The following is a 24,201-nucleotide window of genomic DNA, read 5'->3' on the forward strand; positions in this document are numbered from 1 at the left end:
AGGCACAAATTTATTAAAAAAAACAACAACGCTCAAGCAATAATTACCTTCAAATAATGACTGAAATATAATTTTGACACAAATCACTTAAGTCTCAAGACGAAGGATTCAAAAGTTTACTTTTTAACTTTAAATCAAAAACAGAAACAGTAAAAATGTCAGCTTCTGTCGATGTTGAAGGTTGTGGGCTATGTCCTTGATTGAAATGTCCACCGCTTTGTCTAGACTGGTTGTTAATTTCATCTCCTTCACTTTCCAAAGAGTTATCGGATGAATTTTAAGACAAATCATCATTATCTAGATCGAATTCGCTGGAAGAGTCCATCATAATTTCATTGAGAACTTACTTCGCCATATTAACGCCATATTACTTTACCATATTAACGCAGAAAATCGGATAAAAAAACACACTGATTCTTCAATTTTGGGGGCGAAACTTCACGCACTTGTGAGGAAGGAAGTTAAGTTGGAGTTACTTCCCTTACCTAGCAGTTTAATACAAAATAATAAGCTGACGAACAGGTCTGAATAAACGGGTTTCCTCGCCGCCTGTCAGGTGAGCTCAGGCGGAGAGCGGCAATCCATGGCACAGGATTGAATGAGTTAATGAATCAAAGTACACATCTTAATACCGAAACAAAGCAAAAAAAAAAAAAAAAGGCAAAACTAAACATAAAACAGGAGCTGTCAATGCCAAAATTCTCCAATCCAAGCCACTGAGTGGCAAAAAAGACAGAAGTCTACTTACACACATCAGCGGTTCCTCCAACATGCGCCCCAGGTATTTCTTTTGCTGCGCTTCATTGCCCATAAGGATCACTGGCATTTGCTGCACGCAACCATCACCATAGTTATAATGATGATAATAATACCGATAATGGCAATAACAACAATAACAATAAGAAGAACAACAACAACAATAACACTGATAATAATGATAACAATGATGATAATGATAATGATAATGAACAAGGAGGAGGAGAAGAAAAACATTTACACAGCGCTGCCTCACATCTCAAAATGCCCTGCGGAAACAAAACACCCATAACAGTATGGAGCGGTGGTATAGTGGTAATGCTTCTGACTAGTAAGTAAGCGCCCACAAGTTTGAATCCTGTATGCCAACCAAGATTTTTACTCCCCTCTAGAGAGTCCTTGAGGGGTGGTCTGGGTGCAAGTCTTTTGACAGAGACAACAAACTGAGGTCCCGGGTGCAGCATACCTACAGGGCAACAAAAAGGTTGCCCCTGGCAACCCCTATATATATATATATATATATATATATATATATATATATATATATATATGTATGTATGTATGTATATAAGGGTGGCACTCCACTGTGGCAAAGCATTCACCCCAGGCCGAGCATTTTAAGCTACACACAGAGAAACCTGTTATGACCAAAAAAAAAAAAAGTGGTACAACACAAAAGAAATACAATACAATAAAACTGGATACTTGGAACAGTGCAATCCAACATCTGAAGTGTAGCAAAACACGTACAACAATATACTTATGCAACGCTTTCTAACATATCTCAAAACATTTAATGACAATTAAACACACACAACAGTATATCTAGCATTCTCACACCTCTTAAAACTACAAGAGCAACAACAGCTACAACACACACACACACACACACACACACACACACACACACGATCTCACACACACAATTTCACACACACACACAATCTCTCTCACTCTCTCTCTGACACACACACACACACACACTAAAAAAAAAAAAGAAAAATACCTGTAACACGGAATTACACAGAGATATACAGAAAATGGATGGTTTCATTGGAAAAACATTACCAAAAATGATTTCCACCAGCAGCAAATTAGTTCTTTGATCTGCTGATGGAAAAGGAACTGTTTTAAGACCGAGTTATGTCGGTAATGTTTCTTGCATCTGTGGTGCTCACGTAACAGCTGATCATATACCAACTTGCCATTATCAAAAGACCCACATCCCCCTGACCTGAAATCATCTTCAGTGTTGACGATCTTCAGCAACACAATCCATCCCTTCTTTCTCTGTTACCCCCTGCCTCCCCCTCTCTTTCTCGCTCGCTCTCTCTCTCTCTCTCTTTGTTGTTTACTTTTGTTTTTAACTTCCTTGCAGACAGTACTCTTGTCCCCCACCTCTCTGTCTGTCTGTCTGTTTCTCTGTCTCTCTCTCTCTCTCACACACACACACTCTCTCTCTCTCTCTCACACACTCTCTATCTTTCTCTCACACACACTCTCTCTCACACACACTCACACACACACTCTCTCTCTCTCACACACACACACTCTCTCTCACACACTCTCTATCTTTCTCTCACACACACTCTCTCTCACTCTCTCACACACACTCACACACACTCTCTCTCTCACACACACACACACTCTCTCTCTCTCTCTCTCACTCACTCTCTCTCACACACACACTCACTCTCTCACACACTCTCTGTCTGTCTGTCTGTCTGTCTCTCTCTCTGTGTCTTCAGCAGTCCATTGCTAATATATGACTTTTTCAAAGCCTTGTTAAACAGTCCACTTGGTTCATTGTTATAGTTCTAAGATTTTCATTATTAAGATGTTATTTTGTTATGCTTTAAAACTGTTTGTTTTTTTAAACTGTAATTAATCATTTTCTACATGTAACACACACACACACACACACAGGTGCGCTCACACGCACGCAAACGCACACATCCGCATACTCGCATGCATACACAGTAATTACTTTTCCCTCCCTTCAATTTTTTCCCCCCACCCTCGTCTAATATCACTTATAGTGAAAAAAACCCTTAAACTAAAGAACGAACACACTAAATATACAGAAAAAAAACGGGTCCGACCAACTCACAAACACATAACGTTATGCAAGAGCAATATACAGACACACAAATAAATAAACAAACACACACACCAGCCACCATGGCAAAGTGGTTAGCGTCGCAGACTGACAGTTGGGAGGACGTGGGTTCGAATCCCAGCGGAGGTGGGTTTTTCGGCCCGTGGCCGGCTCCTACCCAGAGCTGAGTGTGCTGTGGGCTTAAATGGGGAGACTGGGACCACACAGTCGAGTGTCATCCACTTCAAGGATGCGGTATTTGGGTGTGGTGTCCTAAATACGTTGAATCAGAACAGGCACCACTGAACACCACCGAAGTGACTCGGCAGCAGTGCAGGGTCTCCTCTGGTGTGTGGCCTCGTGGCGACCTAACATCGATGGTTCCCTGCGGACTGCCGATGCTGGAACTGTGACGGACGAACCCGGGTGTGGCCGTGTATGGGGGAATCTAAATGAGCGGCGTGGGAGTAATGCCACTGAAACGGTGCAGATGATGGGGCAGCAAAAAAAAAAAAAAAAAAAAAAAAACTACACACCCCAAGTGAATTGGCCTCAATGGCAGTCTGCACGCCTGTGCAGCCGTAGGCCAGCTCTTCTGTGATGATGCAGGTGTCCAAAATCCCCAGATGCATACCACCTGCAAAACAACAAGACACATGGTATGGTATGGTGTGGTATGGTATGGTGTTGCGTTGCATTGTATTGTATTGTATTATGGTATGGTATGGTACTGCATTGTGTTGTATTGTATTTATTGTGTTATGGTATGGTATGGTATATTGTGTTGTATTGTATTTATTGTGTTCTGGTATGGTATGGTATGGTATGGTATAGTATGGTATGGTATGGTATTATGGTATGGCATGGTATGGTATGGTATTGTATTGTATTATAGTATGGTATGGTTTTCTATTGTATTGTATTATGGTATGGTATGGCATGGTATGGTATGGTATGGTGTGGTATGGTATGGTATTGCCTTGTGTTGTATTGTATTTATTGTATTATGGTATGGTATGGTATGGTATTATAATGTATTGTGGTATGGTATGGTATGGTATGGTATGGTATGGTATGGTATGGTGTGGTATGGTATGGTATGGTATGGCATGGTATGGTATGGTATGGTATGGCGTGGTATGGTATGGCATGGTATGTTGTGGTATGGCATGGCATGGCATGGCATGGCATGGTATGGTATGGCATGGTATGGCATGGTATGGCATGGTGTTGCGTTGCGTTGTGTTGTATTGTATTGTATTGTATTTTATTGTATTGTACTGTATTATATTGCACTGTATTGTATTATGGTATGGTGCGGCATGGCATGGCTCAGCAGAGGTGGTGTAGCGTATACAGATTTGGCTGAGCGCAGTGATGCCTCCCTGAGTAACTGAACTGAACTAAACTGAGCTCTCACTTTCCCAAACTAACTGCACCAAAAGAGACCCCCCTGCATCCCCTCTCGGGGCCATCAACGTTACCCATGTGAAGGATAGCCGCATGGATTACCTCCGTCACTGACACTCCATACCTAGTTCTCAAACACACACAGAGTTCTGGAAATTCTCTGTGAACACACATACACACATATGCACACATGGAGTGATGGCCTAGAGGTAACGCATCCGCCTTGGAAGCGAGAGAATCTGAGTGCGCTGGTTCGAAACACGGTTCAGCTGCCGATATTTTCTTCCCCTCCACTAGACCTTGAGTGGTGGTCTGGACGCTAGTCATTTGAATGAGACGATAAACCGAGGTCCCGTGTGCAGCATGCATTTAGCGCACATAAAAGAACCCACGGCAACAAAAGGGTTGTTCCTGGCAAAATTCTGTAGAAAAATCCACTTCGATAGGAAAAACAAATAAAACTACACGCAGGAAAAAAATACAAAAAAAAGGGTGGCGCTGTAGTGTAGCGACGCGCTCTCCCTGGGGAGAGCAGCCCGAATTTCACACAGAGAAATCTGATGTGATAAAAAGAAATACATATACAAATACACACACACACACACACACACAAGTGATTTATTCACTTGCGATGACTGTCAAAAAACACTCGCCAACTATGTATTTCAGTGCATGCGTATTAGATGACCATTTATTTCTTTGTTCCTTTTGATCTTTGTTGTGTCTATTAATCCTTCGGGATTTTATGACAATAAATGAAGTCAAGTCAAGTCACACACACACACACACACATACACTCACACACAAACATACACTCACACTCACACACACACAAACATACACTCTCTCTCTCTCACACACACACACACACAAACATATACTCACACACACATACACACACACTCACACACACATACACTCACACACACACACAAACATATACACACACACACACACACACAAACATACACTCACACACACACACACACACACACAAACACACACACTCACACACACACACACAAACATACACTCACACACACACACACACACACACACAGTCCAATCCTTCGTTACTCCCCCCTTTCACCTCAGTTGCTTTTTCTGTCTCTTTCCCTGTCTCGGTCATCACAGCACCACTTGAAATGAAATGAAATTATGATGCTTAGAGCCTCGCCGACCACTAAGGCCATCTCAAGGCTATCCGCCACGTTAATAACTACTACAAGAGTAAAAAACAAACAATTAAAACGAATCACCACTTCAAACTTTCCACTCAAAGTTAAAAAAAAAAAACTTCCATAGTTTATAAAACCTTCAAATCTGATTAAAAATGTTCACTTCTTTCAAGAAGTCCATCAGCGTCCACGGAGTGACATCGCGAAACAAGGTCTTCAAAGAAACCGCCGTGTAATGTTTGTGTCTAACGTCATGCAGATCCCAACAGTCAACACACAGCACCACTTCCCACCCGTCACCCACACCCACCCACACCGCCATGCACATGCACTGCACATACACACAATGGTTTTTTTTGTTTTGTTTTTTTGTTGTTGTTCTTTTCTGTGTTATATCACAATATGGTGAAAAAAAGATTAAACTAAAGAAAGAGCACGCACAAACGTACACACACACATAAGCATCCGAGTTATAAAAAATTTAAAAATAAAAAAAAAATTTTTAAATCTTACCACAGTGTTCTGGAATATGTGAATTCATCAGACCAAGGCTCCATGCTTTCTTGATTAAGTCCCAGGGATACTGCCCATCAGTAACACACACACACACACTGAAAAAATGAGCAACACAATAACATCTACCCACTTTTCTTTGATCCTTTGGGCATCGTGTGTTTACCAACAGCTGATGATAATTATGTTCACTCACACACACACATACACACACACACACACACAACACACACACACACACACACACACACACACACACACACACAGGCACAACATGCACATACACACTCACACAAACATCCACATCATAAATGTGGCACAAACACAAGTAAACTCTTTTTGTTCAATATTTTGAATATCATCCATGGACCAAAAGCTGATTATCCATTTTGTTAGAGATACTATTATGAACAGAATTCCAATTTTGATTTAACACAATGATAAAGCATGCAGACTTTTTTGTTATTGTTTCCCATGTGCGTGAGTGAGTGAAAGAGAGAGAGAGAGAGAGAGAGAGAGTGTGTGTGTGTGCGTGTGCGTGCATGTGTGTGTGTCTCTGTGTGTGTGACTGTGTGTGTGTCTGTGTGTGTGAATGTAAAAATCATTGAATGTGTGAATGTGAGTGAGAGTGAGTGAGTGAGTGAGTGTGTGTGTGTGTGTGTGTGTATGTGTGTGGTGTGCGTGTGTGTGTGTGCGTGTGCGTGAGGTGTCGACACTGACACAACTTTGCGTAAGCGACAGCAACATGACCATCTCTCCCAACCGCCTACCTCTCCTGTCCTGTCATGTGTGTGTGTGCGTGTGTGTGTGTGCGTGTGCGTGTGCGTGTGTGTGTGTGTGTGTGCGTGTGTGTGTGTGCGTGTGTGTGAGGTGTCGACACTGACACAACTTTGCGTAAGTGACAGCAACATGACCATCTCTTCCGATAGCCTACCTCTCCTGTCCTGTCATGTGTGAGTGTGTGAGTGTGTGATTGACTGTGTGTGTGTGTGTGCGCGTGCGCGCATGTGTGTGCGCGCGCGCGCGCACGCGAGGTGCTGACACTGACACAACTTTGTGTAAGCGACAGCAACATGACCATCTCTCCCGACCGCCTATCTCTCCTGTCCTGTCATGTGTGAGTGTGTGTGTGTGTGTGTGTGCGTGTGTGTGTGTGTGTGCGTGTGTGTGTGTGTGTGTGTGTGTGTGTGTGTTAAAGGTGTCGACACTGACACAACTTTGTGTAAGCGACAGCAACATGACCATCTCTCCCGACCGCCTACCTCTCCTGTCCTGTCATATTCAGCAGCTTTCGGGATGATTTCTTCGCGAGCGAACTTCCGAGCCGTCTCTTGATATTCCTTCTGCTCTGGACTCAGCTCTGAAAGTACATTCGGTTATTTTTGAATTCTTATGTAACAATAACAGACAGACACATGCATTCACTCACATGCACACACACACTCATTCACACAAACAAATACACATCCACGCATATACATGCACACGCACACACAAATACAAAACACACGCGCACATCCTCAAATGTGTTCCATGAAATAAAAAAAAAAAAATTCTGTGGATAAAATTTTGAAACAATTCTCCGAAAATAAAAAATCTAAATGGTGTTCCATATCGATGCTCCCAACCCCTCCTTGAATTTGTATTTTGTATTTCTTTTTATCACAACAGATTTCTCTGTGTGAAATTCGGGTTGCTCTCCCCAGGGAGAGCACATCGCTATACTACAGCGCGCCGCCCATTTTTTTGTATTTTTTCCTGCGAGCAGTTTTATTTGTTTTTCCTATCAAAATTTTTCTACAGAAATTTGCCAGGAACAACCCTTTTGTTACGTGCGCAAAGTGCATGCTGCACACGGGACCTCGGTTTATCGTCTCATCCGAATGACTAGCGTCCAGACCACCACTCAAGGTCTAGTGGAGGGGGAGAAAACATTGGTGGCTGAGCCGTGATTCGAACCAGCGTGCTCAAATTCTCTCGCTTCCTAGGTGGACGCGTTTCCTCTAGGCCATCGCATCACTCCATTTTCCATCAAGCCAGAAACCTTGTCATATGGCTGATGCATAAATAAAATGCTGGACTTCTGCCACAGTGGCTTTTGATGAAGTGCTAATACACAGCTGTGATGAAAAAAAAAACAACTAAATTATTTCTGACCTATAAACTGGATGCAACCTGAGGAATGAGAATACAGTACTGGTTTGGAGAAATGACAACAGATAGAACGAAAAAAAAATTTTTAAACGAAGAAAAAAAAAAGGACAAGAAAACCTGCAACTGTTCAGCTGTCTCCTAATATTCCTTCAACTCTGAACTTGACTTTAAAAATGTGTTTCATTTACATGTATTTTCTTATGCAGTGATGAAACACATGCATGCCTGAGTGTGCACACACACACACACACTCACTCACTCACACACAGACACACACACACACACACACACACACACACACCCTCATTCTTCTTCTTCGTTCGTAGGCTGCAACTCCCACATTCACTCGTATACACACAAGTGGGCTTTTACGTGTATGACCATTTTTACCCTGCCATGTAGGCAGCCATACTCCGTTTTCGGGGATGTGCATGCTGGGTATGTTCTTGTTTCCATAACCCACCAGACGCTGACATGGATTACACTTACAGGATCTTTAACAAGCATACTTGATCTTCTGCTCAAGGATACATCACTGCGTTTGGACAAATCCACATACGCTTCACCACATCTGCCAAGCAGATGCCTGACCAGCAGCGTAACCCAACGTGCTTAGTCAGGCCTTCAGATCCTAGGGAAGCACACCCAAAGTTACTCACGGAAGCTGATGCCGAAGGGTGCCACCTCTGGATGACCCTGTGAGGTGGCAGCACTGGGCGCTGTGGACAAGGCACGAAGACCATTGGCCACTGTGCTCACAGCCAGTCGACTCTGGGGAAAAAAAAAAAAAAACAACAGATAAAGATCCCATAATGCTGCTATGGACAAGGCACAAAGACCATTGGCCACTGTGCTCACGGCCAGTCGACTCTGGGAGAAAAAAACAAAACAACGGATAAAGATCCCATAACGCTGCTATGGACAAGGCACGAAGACCATTGGCCACTGTGCTCACGGCCAGTCGACTCTGGGGGAAAACAAAAACAAAAACAATGGATAAAGATCCCAAAACGCTGCTATGGACAAGGCACGAAGACCATTGGCCACTGTGCTCACAGTCAGTCGACTCTGGGGAAAAAAACCAAAAAAAACAACGGATAAAGATCCCATAACGCTGCTATGGACAAGGCACGAAGACCACTGGCCACTGTGCTCACGGCCAGTCGACTCTGGGGGAAAAAAAAAACAACGTATAAAGATCCCATAACGCTGCTTTGGACAAGGCACGAAGACCATTGGCCACTGTGCTCACGGCCAGTCGACTCTGGGGGAAAAAAAACAACAACAGATAAAGATCCCATAACGCTGCTATGGACAAGGCACAAAGACCATTGGCCACTGTGCTCACGGCCAGTCGACTCTGGGGGGAAAAAAACAAAAAACAACGGATAAAGATCCCATAACGCTGCTATGGACAAGGCACGAAGACCTTTGGCCACTGTGCTCACGGCCAGTCGACTCTGGGGGGAAAAAAACAAAAAACAACGGATAAAGATCCCATAACGCTGCTATGGACAAGGCACGAAGACCACTTGCCACTGTGCTCACGGCCAGTCGACTCTGGGGAAAAAAAACAAAAAAACAATGGATAAAGATCCCATAATGCTGCTATGGACAAGGCACGAAGACCATTGGCCACTGTGCTCACGGCCAGTCGACTCTTGGGGGGGAAAAAAAACAACGGATAAAGATCCATAACGCTGCTATGGACAAGGCACGAAGACCATTGGCCACTGTGCTCATGGCCAGTCGACTCTGGGGGGGAAAAAAAAAAGAAGAAAAAAAAAAAACGGATAAAGATCCCATAACCTTTAACACTACCATGGATTACTTGGATTACAGGACCTTTAACATGCGTTATTTGATATTCCGATTTTCTACATGCATATTAATAACATGAAGATAACATGCGTTTTTGATATTCCGATTTTCTGCATGCATATTAATAACAGGAAGATAACATGCGTTTTTGATATTCTAATTTTCTGCATGCATATTAATAACATGAAGATAACATGCGTTTTTGATATTTCGATTTTCTGCATGCATATTAATAACATGAAGATAACATGCGTTTTTGATATTCTAATTTTCTGCATGCATATTAATAACATGAAGATAACATGCGTTTTTGGTATTCCGATTTTCTGCATGCATATTATTAACATGAAGATAACATGCGTTTTTGATATTCCGATTTTCTGCATGCATATTATTAACATGAAGATAACATGCGTTATTTGATATTCTGATTTTCTGCATGCATATTAGTAACATGAAGATAACATGCGTTTTTGATATTCCGATTTTCTACATGCATATTAACATGAAGACAGTTCAAGCAAAAGCAGGTCTGCACATATGCTGGGAGATCATAAAAATCTCAGACATTAACCTCTGATTTTCTGCATGCATATTAACATGAAGGCAGTTCAAGCAATAGCATGTCTGCACATATGCTGAGAGATCATAAAAATCTCAGACATTAACCTCTGATTTTCTGCATGCATATTAACATGAAGACAGTTCAAGCAATAGCAGGTCTCCACATATGCTGGGAGATCATAAAAATCTCAGACATTAACCCAACAGGTGTGCTGAAACAAGGGATCGAACTCAGGAAACTTGGACGAGAATCCAGGCCTCTAACCACTTGACCACCTCATCTGTCTAATGCGTGTATTTGATCCTCTGCATGCACATACACATGGCGAGGATTGAAGCAGCAGTAGCTCTGCACACCTGTCGACCTGCGTGGAAGGCTGGGAAAAAAAATTGCCATCTTCAATCAAGGCCAACACTATAAATAAACCAACCAGTCGACTACCAAGCACGTATCTGACACATGAACTACAGTACTTATTACTTACTGCATGAAACTCTTTCTCTCTACCTTCATGTCTCTTCAAATTTAATTCTCATGTGGCATCCATCAAGAAATGGGAAAGGTCTTGCCAAATGTGGCTTTCTTTGTTATCAAAGCATTAAGGCGACTGCACGGCAGAAGAACTTAGGTTTAAGGATGTATGACAGGTTTCAATTATACTCATTTTGTGTGAATTTATTGACAATCTACACTGTTGATGAATCTGCTAACCCTTTGTCGATTGTGTAAACCACCTTCAGACAAGGTCTATGGACTTGAATCTGAATAAAACACTTCCATCTGCTTAATAACAACAAAAAACAGCAACAACAACAAAAAAAACAAAAAAAAACTGCATGAAAATGGGTTGACCGCATGGCAACAGACACCAACACAAGGAGGGGGGAGGCAAAAACAGTGATGGAAACAGAGAGACAGACAATGGGTGAGTATGATTTCATAATGTGCCAAGCTGTTGCTTCAGGTCAAATGCCCCATATAGCTTTTAATGGCCATTGTGGAGTGAACTGATATCCATTGTGTCTAGGGCTCGGCCCGCAGCTGTTTTCACTTCCCCCCAATCAAAGGCAGGTACTTTTATTCACACCTGGGTGGAGTGAGGAAATCATTGCCTTTCCCCAAAGCACATGTGATAGTCAGTCGTGTCCGACTAGGACCATCAGAACAGCAGAGGAGGCAACTGCTGTTCCGACTATTTGGGCTGGAATTTGATTATAGCGGAGAGTGTCTTGCCTAAGTACATCCCCACTCTCTCGGCCAAGAGGGTTTTAGGACAGTCGGCGTTGGGATGGTTCCCAAAGGCCAACTAGCCCACAAGGCTGCAGCACTAAGAGACAGTGCAATTTTGCCTCCTAGTTTGAGAGTCATAGTCCTTCACAAAAGACTAAGCTGTAAATGGTTTCCCATTGACCAGAGAAACCATTGATAATACAGCTCTCACTTTGCTGTTGGCCCAAATGTAAACTTATGTCAATCTGTGATAAAAGCCGAGTGTTGGGCACAACGCTGTATCAAAATGGGGTTTCAAACCCTGATCACTAGTCAACACTGGACCAGAACTCCATAATGCCTAACCAGTTCTGCTACAGTATCACTACAGTATCAGTATCAGTAGCTCAAGGAGGCGTCACTGCATTCGGTCAAATCCATAATTATATGCTACACCACATCTGCCAAGCAGATGCCTGACCAGCAGCGTAACCCAACGTGCTTAGTCAGGCCTTGAGGAAAAAAAAAAGAAGAAAAAACTTTTTTTTTTAAATAATAAAATAAAATGAAATAAAATAAAGGAACAAAAAAATAAATAAATAAATAAAACAAATAAATAAATAAATAAAATAAAATAAATAAATAAAAAATAACAGATAAATACATAAAAATACTACTATTAATAATATCTATAAGGTGAAAAATCTTGATGAAGTCAACTCTAGTCAAAGTGCACAAAAAGAAAAAAAAAAGAAAAAAAAGACAACAATGATGATAAATAAGCAAATAAATGTAAAACATGCAGACACACACACACACACACACACACACACACACACACACAACATGCATGCATAACAGATATGCAACAAACATGCAGTTTCACAGATATGAAAGCACAATCAAATACACATAAACATACAAGAGCCCAAACACCCACACACACACACATTACCCTACAACCCCCTCCCCCACACACTCATTTCTAGGCTACGTATCGCAGCTTCCACGGCACACACACACACACACACACAAACGCGCGCGTGCGCGCACACTTACTTGTACAAGCACACACACATATGCCCATACCCCCCCCCCCACACACACACACATATATATATATGCACACCTGCACGTTCCAATATTCCGTTGCTCCCACAGTGTAGACATGCATACACACACATACCTCATCCTCTACACACACACACACACACATGCATGCACAGAGCTCTCCTGACGTGTGTACACTTACACCCTAGCGCACACAAGCACACAGACACACGGACACACACATACACACACACACAGAGGCTGCCACTGATTGGCCACAAGAGGGGTGGGAAAAGATCTCTGATGCCAAGAAAGTGGCGTCTAGTGTGTTGCTCAGTCTATTGTATTTGGATAAGCCCACAGAGACTCTGTTCCGTTTTGAATATGCGCAATGTTGGTTTAGAAATGATGCCGATATTTGTTTGATTTGGAAAGCATCGTGCTCAGCCTTTCATGTTAGACTTACGGCCATTTCCTCTCTCTACCTTTATTTCTTTGAGGTGATCGATGGTGTGATGACCTTGTACCTGTTCTTTTTGGTATTCTTTGACTTTTCTGAGGATTTCCGATTTTCCTAGATGTAGGCCGCTCGTTGTTGCTGCGTTACCATCAACACCTGCATGTCCCGGGCAGTATAACCATGTAAGTTTTTTTTAATCTGAAAGTTGTGCACTGCCTTATGCCACTCTGGGCTGCCCGTTCCACTTTCAATTTTCTGTATGAGGTTCATTGAGTCTGTTAGAATCATGGCATGTTGGTTTCCGGGCGTATGGATGGACGATAGCCACTGGAGAGCATGTGTCACAGCTTCAACTTCTATCGTTAGGCTGGAGGTTGTGACTTTGTTGGCAGCATTCTCTTCCCTAATTGTTTTTCCATTCTGTTTCGCAGTGAATCCCCAAACGGATTGGCCTTTGGTGACTGAGCCATCTGTGTATATGATGATGTCCTCTTCTTTACTGTTTTCTTCTATGAGTAGCTTCACTTCTGCAGCAGTTTTGCCCTCTGGCCATTCCCGACAATGTCTTCCTCGTGTGGGTGAAATGGCTGTGTTGAACAGATGATTGAGGTTTTCAGGGTTTTCCTCCCATTCTTTTGTTTCTTTCAGGTCTTGTAGTCAGCATACTAGCCAGATTGTGTCTTCTGCTTACTCATCCATGATCCTGGACTGCGTCATGCAGTGGGTTTTGAGGGTTTTCTAATGCTCTGAAGTAGGTCTTAACCTGTTCTAACTTGTTTCTGGCCTGCACTGACGGAAGGTCAAGAAGGTATCACATGGTTTCTGTGGGCGCGTCTTTTGTTGTTCCAAGGATCAGCCTCATAGCTTCATTTTGAACTCTTTCTAATTTTAGGAGGCTGCTTTGAGACAGTGTTGTTAGCCCAAGTCCGTAGTCGATCACAATGAGAATGAGTGATTGATATAGCAGGAAGAGGTGGCGTTGTTTAATACCTTTGGTTGCCATTGCTTTTAAGACTGAAAGACCTTTTTTGCATTTGAGAACAGTATTTTCCATATGTTTTCTGAAGGTCAGCATCCTGTCGAACTGTATTCCTAGGTAGCGTAGGCATTCGGTTTTCTCGATCTGAATTCCGTCGAATGACACAGGTGGTGGTGATTTGCTTGCGGTTCTGTTGTTGAGGGTGCACAGCAACGTTTGGGCTTTCGCTGGATTGATGGAAGATCCTGTGTCCTTGCACCATTGAGCGATATTGTTCAGTTGTTTCTGGATGGCTTTAGTTAAGGAGGCTTTAGTAAAGAAGAGGTGTTTTTGTTTGTGCTTCTTTTAAAAAGCATTTTGTTGGTAGGTTTTCATAGCATTTTGACAACCCAGCAAAAGCTAAAAATGATTTCTCAACACTTTTAGGTCTGAAGGGCATACATTTATTCAAAGTATTGTCTCAACTCTCATTCAAATTCCTAGCATCAAGGCCACCAGTCAAGGTCTAGTGTTGGGCAAAAACATTCTGACACCTGTGGAATTTGATTCTGAACTCTCAGATTTAATCTCTCTCTCTCTCTCTCTCTCTCTAACCTGTGTATTATCACTATCTTTCTTTCTCACATAACCAGTGTCTTATCACTCTCTCTCTCTTCTTCTTGCCTCTCTGTCATTCTCGTAACCAGTATGTTATTTCCCTTTTTTTCTCTCTCTTGTAACAATTCTCTCTCTCTCCCTTCCCATCTCCCTCTCTCATCAGTCTATTTTCATCCCCTTAATTTTATTGCTTGTATCTAGTGTGTTCTGACTATTACGCTGGGTTTTTTTTAGCTTTTTCTTCTTTTTTTTTCCAGAAGTGGTGTAGCAAGTACATATATAATATATATGGATTTGTCTGAACATAGTGACAGATGCAATAGCCGAGTGGTTAAAGTGTTGGACTGTCAATCTGAGGGTCCCGGGTTCGAATCACGGTGACGGCGCCTGGTGGGTAAAGGGTGGAGATTTTTACGATCTCCCAGGTCAACATATGTGCAGACCTGCTAGTGCCTGAACCCCCTTCATGTGTATATGCAAGCAGAACATCAAATACGCACGTTAAAGATCCTGTAATCCATGTCAGCGTTCGGTGGGTTATGGAAACAAGAACATACCCAGCATGCACACCCCCAAAAAGGGAGTATGGCTGCCTACATGGCGGGGTAAAAACGGTCATACACGTAAAATCCCACTCATGTGCATACGAGTGAACGCAGAAGAAGTAGTCTGAACATAGTGACACCTCCATGAGAAACTGAAACTGCAAAACTCTCTCGCTTCCTGGGTGAATGCGTTACCCACTGGGCCATCTCTCCACCCTGTGAACATGTGACAAGGTACGTCCTTACACAGCACTACAGGTTTGTCCACCACAGTCTGGACTCACCAATCATGTTCTTGTGCTGGCGTTATCAGCGTCTTGTTAAGTCAAGGGCCTCTGACTGGAAATCACTGATAGCAAGCTGTGAGAGAGACAGATACAGAGAGGGGGGGAGATAGGGAAAGTGAGAGAATAGACTGTTACAATAGACAAAAAGAGTTATAACACACTGGTCAAGTAATCAGAGGGGGGGTAGGGAGACAGAATTTGCTAATATGTACAGATCATGTGGGAAAGAAAAGTAATGATAAACTAATTATGTGAGCGAGACAGAGACACACAGACAAACAATTAAAGTGAGAGAAATGGAGAAAGTTCTGTTTAACATCATTCCCCAATTCCGATTTCAGTTTTAACACAAATGTGTGTGTGTGTGTGTGTGTGTGTGTGTGTGCGCGCGCGCGCGAGTGTGCGTCACTGCGTGCGTTCTCTGTGATATAAGAACCAGTAAGATCATAACACCAATATAAAATGTCTTGTGTAAATCAAGGATCCCAAACTAGCAGTCATTGACAACATGCTAAGAAAGACTCTGTCTGTCTGTGTGTGTGTGTGTGTGTGTGTGTGTGTGTGTGTGTGTGTGTGTGACAGACAGACACACACAGAGAGAGGGACAGTGTGTGTGTGTGTGTGTGTGTGTGTGTGTGTGTGTGTGTGTGTGTGTGTGTGTGTGTGAGACAGACACACACAGAGAGAGGGACAGTGTGTGTGTGTGTGTGTGTGTGTGTGTGTGTGTGTGTGTGTGTGTGTGTGTGTGTGTGTGTGTGTGTGCGCGCGCGCGCGCGTGCATGCGTGTGTGTGTGTGTGTGTGTGTGTGTGTGTGTGTGACAGACAGACAGACACAGAGAGAGAGGGACAGACAGACAGACAGACAGACAGAGAATGCCAATGCCAATACTTTATAGGCCATAGCCCCTCATGAAGGGATGTACATAAACATACAATTACAACCACATCACAGCCATACCAAAATGTTATACATACATATCAACGGTCACATCAAACAAAATTGATGTTTAAACCATATCATCAAGACAATACAATATCTCTGAATTCAAGTGCATCGTACAAAAAAAAAAACAGACACATTCCGAACATCACTCTCTCTTATGGACAATACCAACAAACTGAACTGGAAGGCACATGGATTTTGGTAATATTTAAAAGGAATGAACAAGCTGATATCACAAAGAGCTGAACAACACAAAACAAAATGCAGTTCATCTTCCTTGGGTTCTTTACACAATGGACAAATCAAATTACTTTCAGTGAATTTTCTGCATCTATAATAATGTACAGTTAAATCAGATATACCAAACTGAAATCTAGTCATTATATATTTCAAGTGTTTGTCCACGGTAGACAAAACATAAGGTTTTACTTCATGAGTGTTTCAAAAAGTTCTGTACATATTAAATCTATCACTGGTCTGAATATGTTTGTGTCCATTTTTGCCATCTGCATCAACTGAATGTTGATGAAAAACAGTAATAAATACATTTACACTACCAACACCCTGGTTTACCCATACATCACCAAAACCATATTCAAACAATTACGCACATCAGAAACCCAATCATTCTTTCCTCTAGTGTCTAACTCATGTAACATCTTATAGGCTCTATAAGGTAACTGAGACTTTTCCATCTATAACAAATTTAAACCAATAACGAATACAATTAACAGCAGAATTTATATATATTGGATATCTGTCATTTTCACCATATATCAGATGATTGAGTGTACAGATGTCACCACCCAGAAACTTCTTTAATGCAAATAAATGTACAGATTCACAGTTTACAGCAGCTTTGTTTGACCCCCATATTTCAGAACAATACTGTACGACAGTCTGCACTTGTGCGTCAACATGTTTTCATAATTAATATCAAAGAAATATCATTTAAGGATGATATATTTTTCGTAATGCTATCGTACATCCAACTTTAATAATAATAATAATAATGGACATTTGTTGAGCGCTTTCCTCCCTTAAAAGTTTAACTTAAAGACAGCACAAAGCGCTTTATAATAAACATCAAACACACACACATGTGTGCGCGCAATGACTCACAAAAGAAAGAAGAAGAAAAATAAGATTTAGCGCACAATAATATAAAACAGATTCAGAGACTAATTACACACACACACACGCACGCACGCATGCACGCACAACGAAAGAGAGAGAGAGAGAGTTTGCATGGCTTATAACGCCTAAATATCCACCTTTTCGAAAAACAATCATGTTACTTTTGTTCATATTCACATTTAATTGAAGTGTTGTTGCAGCATGTTGTAAGTTATTCAGCTGTGTTTGTAAACCAATGGGTCTTTCAGACAACAAAACAGTATCGTCTGCCAAAAGAAGGATAAATTGTTCAAAAGCATCAAAAGAAAATTTTGCACCATGTCTTCCATTGTTTATTAGTAATATTACTTCTAAGGCTAGTTCGTTTATAAAAAGAGAAAATATTATTGGGCTGTACACATCTCCTTGTTTAACTCCAGTCGAACAATTAATAGAATCTGTTAGTTTAGCACCACACTTAATCCTAAATTTCGCATTGTTATACATAACCTTAATACACTTGAATAATTTATCCCTGACACCATTTTTTAATAAAATAGGGGAAGAGAGACCGACAGTCAGACAGACAGAGAGAGGAGAAAGAAAGAAAGAAAGAAAGAGAGAGGGGGGTGTGGGGGGAACAAAACATAGATATAACATCTTCGAAGGACATCTAAACATATCAAGGGACTGACCATCAAAAACACAAACTGACAATAACAGCTGAGATAGTAAAATGTACACACACACACACACACACACACACACACACACTAGACACAGTGACACAAACACGTTTTGGTTGTCCCAGTGCCACAATAAAAGTGTACACATGTGTTACATGAATAACTCATTGCCATATGAGTGAACTTTCTTATCAATTTTAGAAAGTAATTTTACCTGAAAATCAAGACGATGGCTCATACTGATGGCAGATTTGTTTAGTTTACCCAAAATTGGTATCTATCATTTGTTTCAACAGTAATTTGTATACCGTCCTCCTGTTATAGTTTCAACTCTTATCTCCCTCCCTCTCTCTTGCTCTCTGTGCAAGTGTGAGTGTGCAATCTTGCCAGAAGATGTTATCATCATAATAATGTGTTGATGCAGAATAGTAGTTAAGTGTGTGTGTGTGTGTGTGCGTGTTCGGATACGGGGCACACAAAATGTTAAAAAATCACTTGCAACTAATGAATGGCACAACTTCTGTGAAGTGACTGTCAGTGTTTATGTATATATTCCTTGAAGTGGATTCTACTATGTAATGCTTTGATGGAAACTGATAATGTGTTTTTGCAATTTTGATGACCTTAATGTGGAATTTGATTACATGTTTTCTTGACAGATATAACCTTCGCTGCAAGGAAATAAATGTACCCATCAAATCTGAATAAATTCAAAGTTGACAATTCTGATAAAAATCTACACACACACACACACACACACACACACACACACACACACACACATGCATGTGCAGGCATGTGCACATACACACACATCCAAACACGAGTTTATGCTATCACAAATACACACGCGCGCGCGCACACACACACACACACGCACACACACATACACACACACACGTCACATAGGTGAATCTTCACGAAGTAACGGTTATGTAACGGAAGGTCAAATAATCGGGGCAAAGTTGAAGTGACCTAGGTACAGTGGCGATGTCCTGGTTCTTTGTTGTTGTTGGGTTTTTTTTTCAGTGATTTCGACAGGTCTGCAACAGCAACGGAAGTTGTATTCATAACCTCACGTTAATGTATCAGGTTGATCTGAATACTCATGCCTGCTGGAAATTTTAGATTCAGTTTATTTGCCTGTAAGTCTTCACAAAATTCTAGGGATGTGAACAAATAATAACGGATTCGGCAAAGAAGTGGATAGACTTCAGAATTCAAATCAGCAGAAGCATGAAGCATGTTAGCTTTCTGTTATCATCTTGGAATAAAAGTTGTTTTTTGTTTGTTTGTTTGTTTGTTTGTTTGTTTTAATCAAATTTAATCTTTTCCGACTTCGGTTCTTTTTATTTTTTTTTTTTTTTTTTACGCGCGGTCGTTTGCAGACAAAGTCGTCTGAAAACTGCTGCGACTTCAGCTCAAGAGTGTACCGAACACATTTTCAGCGCTCAACAGTGTCCATTATTATTTACAGTGTATAATCTTTAGGTCTTGAAAAACTCATAGAAATAAACAAAGCTAAAATAATTTCAGGTCGATGGCACTTGGTCTTAAATGAAAATATTACCTGTCTGAGCATGAAAGTCATTTCGATGTCAACCACAGGTGTGCTCGCTCTCCGAAGCAGACGAAACGCCAGCCTGTTTTCGTAACAACTCCAAAACTCAAGCGGTCTTAAGTAAAATTTGGACCGGAAGTTGATCGAAATTAGCACTCGAAATCTCTCTCTTGAACCTGTTACCACTGGGCGGCTATTTATGCGTTCAGTTATATATTTTACATTGTTGTTGCCAAGTCAGTTTTAATGTCAGCGAGCAGACTAGTCCAGTATCAGTATCACACACGCTGCACCACGTATCGTCCAGATCGCGACCATCGTGCTCAACAGAATGGAGGGGAAGAAGGGCTGCCATCTTGCTGGAGGCTACTGCCTGCCGCGCGCGCCTCTCTCTCTCTCTGAGTCTCTCTGACTGAGCTGGCAAATCAATTGTTGCTGAAAATTTCTTTGGTTTTAATGTATATAAACAACTGGACATGAGAGAGAGGGAGAGAGAAATTGGTTACTCGGTTGTAAAATGTTAAATGCGACGAAAACTTACAGGAGGGAGGGGGGCAAAAAGAGAAAACGAGACGAAGGTGATGGCACACACACACGCACACACACACACACACAGTTTCAGGCTGTTGGTTTCTTGTTTGTTTTGTTGTTGTTTGTGGGACCTCCAACCTCCAAGCTAATTTTTCCCACTTTCTTTTTCCCCTCCTTGTGTTTGTCAGACCGGCACTGGCACACCCACAATGTTTTTTGCAGTTGTCTGTTGTGGGGCATCATCCAACCTTCTATTTTTCCCACTTTCTGTTTTTTCCCTCTATTTTGTTTTCTGGTTTTCTTTTTTCTTTCGTTTCTTTTTTTTCTTTTGTTTTCTGACTCTCTTTTTTTTCTCCTTTCTTAAAAGTCTTCTTTCATTTTCTCAAGTTCACTGGCGGGTTCTTTTACTACGCCCATTCATGCACGTGAGTTCTTTGCCTGTCTTTCTATTGATGGACAACATTAATTTTGTCGACTTAAGTGTACGATTTGCTACATGAACTTTGTCCAAGACAAAGCTGTTTTTTAAGGTATTTTTTAATTCATTTTTATCTTATCTTTTAAAAAAAATTATTTATTTATTTTTCATTTTATTTCATCATTATTCATCATTATCATTATCGTTTCATTTTATTTCATTTTTACTTCTATTTTCTCTCTCTCTCTCTCTCTCTCTCTCTCTCTCTCTCTATATATATATATATATATATATATATATATATATAATATTCTTTTACTTCTCTCTTTATTTCTTTTCAGTTCTTTTTTTTCTCAAGGTCTGAAGTAAGCGCGTTGGATTACGCTGCTGGTCAGGCATCTGCTTAGCAGATATGGTGTAGCGTATATGGATTTGTCCGAACGCAGTGACGGCGACTATTTGTCACAATTACTTTAATCATTATTGTTGTTGTTGTTGTTGTTATCATTGTTATCGTTATTATTATCAATTGCTGTTATCATTATCAACATAATTAATACTGTAAACATTATTATCATTAGCCGTTATCATTATTATCATTTTGGTCAAGACTAAGAGGGACTGGAGATAAGAGAGAGGAGAGAGAGAGAGAGAGAGAGAGAGAGAGAGAGAGAGATATGTCAAAAATAAAAGATCGTTTGTTTGCTTTATATATATATATATATATATAACAGTACTCATTCTGACCTATTGTCGCAGCGGCTTATTGCCAAACGGCAGCGATTAAATATTTTGCTGAAAATGTCTCCACTCTACTACTATCCAGCAGTGAAATGTACGCTGCCAGCCTCTACAAGATGGCCGGAGAACCGGCTGCCGCACGCGCCGGCCTGTTTATGTTACTGCGGCTGCAACTCCTTCCCATTCAGCCCAGTGATGGCGACTCCCCAGCATCCCCATTCAAAACCCAGGAAAAGGCCCATACAGGAGGAAGCACTGATTTTTTTGATTTTTTTTCCCCTAAGATCATGCTTCTTGACCTGAAATGGCCAACGCTGCAAGCCAGACGGAGGCGTGCGAGACTCACCATGTTCTACAATGTGCACTCAACAGCCTCGCACACATTGATTCCAAATATCTCGCCTCTGTCACCCGCCTCAGCCATATAACTAGAAAGTCCCACCCTCTGCAATACGACATCCCATCCAACAGGACACAGTACCGGCAGATGACATTCTTTCCAAGAACCATTCCGGAATGGAACAACTTGGCCACTGAAGCCGCCACTGCGCCATCCGTCTGGCAGCCTTCCAGGCCAGGGTGGCAAACCTCTGACCAGCTCCAAACAACAGCAAACTACCCCCCCCCCCCCCGCCCCCCCGCCCCCCTTCCTCACAAAATCCTCCTAATCCTGTTAAACCTAGAACTAACTAAAACAGCCCACTCGGACCCACCCTCCGGAAAAGAATTCGTGTAGCAGATTCATCGACAAGTCGATGTTGGCTACCCATCCAAAAGAAGAAGATAGGTGAGACTGCATGGGGACCCTCGCGACGCAATGTTCAGTACATTTGTGTTTCCTGATTACAAATTAATCAGTGTAACTGTACACGGATAAAATTGCTTGCAAAGAAAACTTTAATCTTTCTTCTAGTGGAACCCACGGTACCTGAATTCAGTTTTCACTCCTTCCAAGGACCATGCAGGCACAAAGATGTGACACTTTTAACGGGGACCCAACATGCTACTCACATCGTTTAAGACTATGGGTGGACCAGCAGCGTAACACCCATGCTGCAAGAACTAGGATGGGAATCCCTCGAATCACGGCGGAACAGACAAAGGCTAACCCTAATGTATAAAATGGTCAATGGCATTAGAGTGTAGACATCCCTCCAGACAAATTTCTCAAGAAAGGATCCAGCAAAACAAGATCAAATCATCGACACAAATTTGTCTATCTTAGTTCCTCCTCTGACCCTTATAAATACAGTTTTTTTTCCCCCATCAACCATCCCCGTCTGGAACTCCCTGCCTGCAACAGCAGCAGAGGCTCCCTCCTTGGTAGATTTCAAGAGAGAGCTGAACAAGATCACAGTTTAGTCCCTCCCCCCCCTCCACCACCCCGCATTTTTTTCCTCCGGAGGGACGCTGCAAGTGACGGTGGGAGGGAATATGTATACATGTTCTTTCTCATTGTCACCCCCTCCGGTAGGAAGATAGGTCTACTTAGGTTATGACTAGTTTTTTATTTTTATTTATTTATTTATTTATTTATTTATTTTTTTACGCCTCTGCGCACACAGGTCATTAATAGTCAGTAATGACGGCTGACCTTCCAATTTGAAGATGAAGAATGGTGCTCACAGTCTTCGTCTTAGTCTGTTCACCTAAGATGATGATATTAGAGAAGCTGGAATCGGCCGCTTGGTCAGGTAGATGGCATCCTTAATTCTGTGTTGATGCTCTCTGTAGCTGTACGAAGATCGATGGTGTGATGGTCTTTGAATAACACACAACAGTATCACTAGTATCAGTAGCTCAAGGGGGCGTCACTGCGTTCGGACAAATCCATATATGCTACACCACATCTGTCAAGCAGATGCCTGACCAGCTTCGTAACCCAACGCGCTTAGTCAGGCCTTGAGGAAGAAAAAAAAGAAAGAATATTTGAATTAAAAAATGAAAAAACACACACAAAAAACAACGTAAAACACATTAAACAACGTACAATAAAAAAATGTAATGACGTGAAAAAACAACAACAACTAAATAAAATATAATGTGAAAAAAGACAACTAAAAAAACTTAGAGTTGAATGAAATAAAACAAATAATAACAATGAAAACTTCAAATAAAAGTCCCGCGTTGCAAAACACATTTACTGCGGGACTAGTATGTTGTTGTGTCGACTTGGAGAAGCAAGTGAAGATCAGGAAAAAAGAAAGCGCGAAGGCGGTGTACACGCAGACACCTGTATTTACCGCTCATTCCACTGATGCCGACTGGCAGGTAAGCTGAAAAGAACTTTGCACAGTTGTTTGTTTTCTCTCTGACGTGTTATGTTTTCCCAGCCTTTAAGATCGTGAAATAATTTTGTGCATGCTACAATTCATGTCCGAGCTCGTTCAGCAAACAACAATCACTACTATTAGCAGTAAAGTTAGAACCTTAGGGCAAGTAGTTCTACAAGATTAGTACTAGCAGGAAAAATAACCATTTCTGGACTGTAATATGTGGTTCTAGAAATCTTTTGAATGTTTCAGTGACTTGCTTGTTGAACATGGCGGTGATTTGAAGTTTTATGCCATGTAGGCTTAAGAG

General features: G+C 41.5%; 2 protein-coding genes across 6 annotated transcripts in view; one reads left to right on the forward strand and one right to left on the reverse strand.

Moving 5' to 3' along the window:
• The window catches only part of LOC143275869 (medium-chain specific acyl-CoA dehydrogenase, mitochondrial-like), a 38,099-nt gene extending 17,884 nt beyond the window's left edge, over positions 1-20,215 (reverse strand). Inside the window, exons 1-6 of the mRNA XM_076580165.1 lie at positions 19,938-20,215; positions 8,769-8,880; positions 7,218-7,315; positions 5,956-6,025; positions 3,391-3,491; positions 749-829 (exon numbers count right to left, since the gene is read on the reverse strand). Of these exons, the coding sequence (XP_076436280.1) occupies positions 749-829; positions 3,391-3,491; positions 5,956-6,025; positions 7,218-7,315; positions 8,769-8,880; positions 19,938-19,958 (483 nt within the window). The 5' untranslated portion in view covers positions 19,959-20,215. The remainder of the gene's footprint in view (positions 1-748; positions 830-3,390; positions 3,492-5,955; positions 6,026-7,217; positions 7,316-8,768; positions 8,881-19,937) is intronic.
• Positions 20,216-23,291: 3,076 nt separating this feature from the next.
• Positions 23,292-24,201, forward strand: part of LOC143275823 (outer dense fiber protein 2-like) — a 72,527-nt gene continuing 71,617 nt past the window's right edge. For 2 of the 5 annotated variants that reach the window (XR_013053467.1, XM_076580101.1), the window contains exon 1: positions 23,292-23,889. The gene's annotated coding sequence lies outside the window, so the exon portion shown is untranslated. The remainder of the gene's footprint in view (positions 23,890-24,201) is intronic. The other 3 variants (XM_076580104.1, XM_076580105.1, XM_076580103.1) reach the window with 2 other exon arrangements.

This window comes from Babylonia areolata, chromosome 31 (genome assembly GCF_041734735.1).
Source record: "Babylonia areolata isolate BAREFJ2019XMU chromosome 31, ASM4173473v1, whole genome shotgun sequence".
Lineage (NCBI taxonomy): Eukaryota > Metazoa > Mollusca > Gastropoda > Neogastropoda > Buccinidae > Babylonia > Babylonia areolata.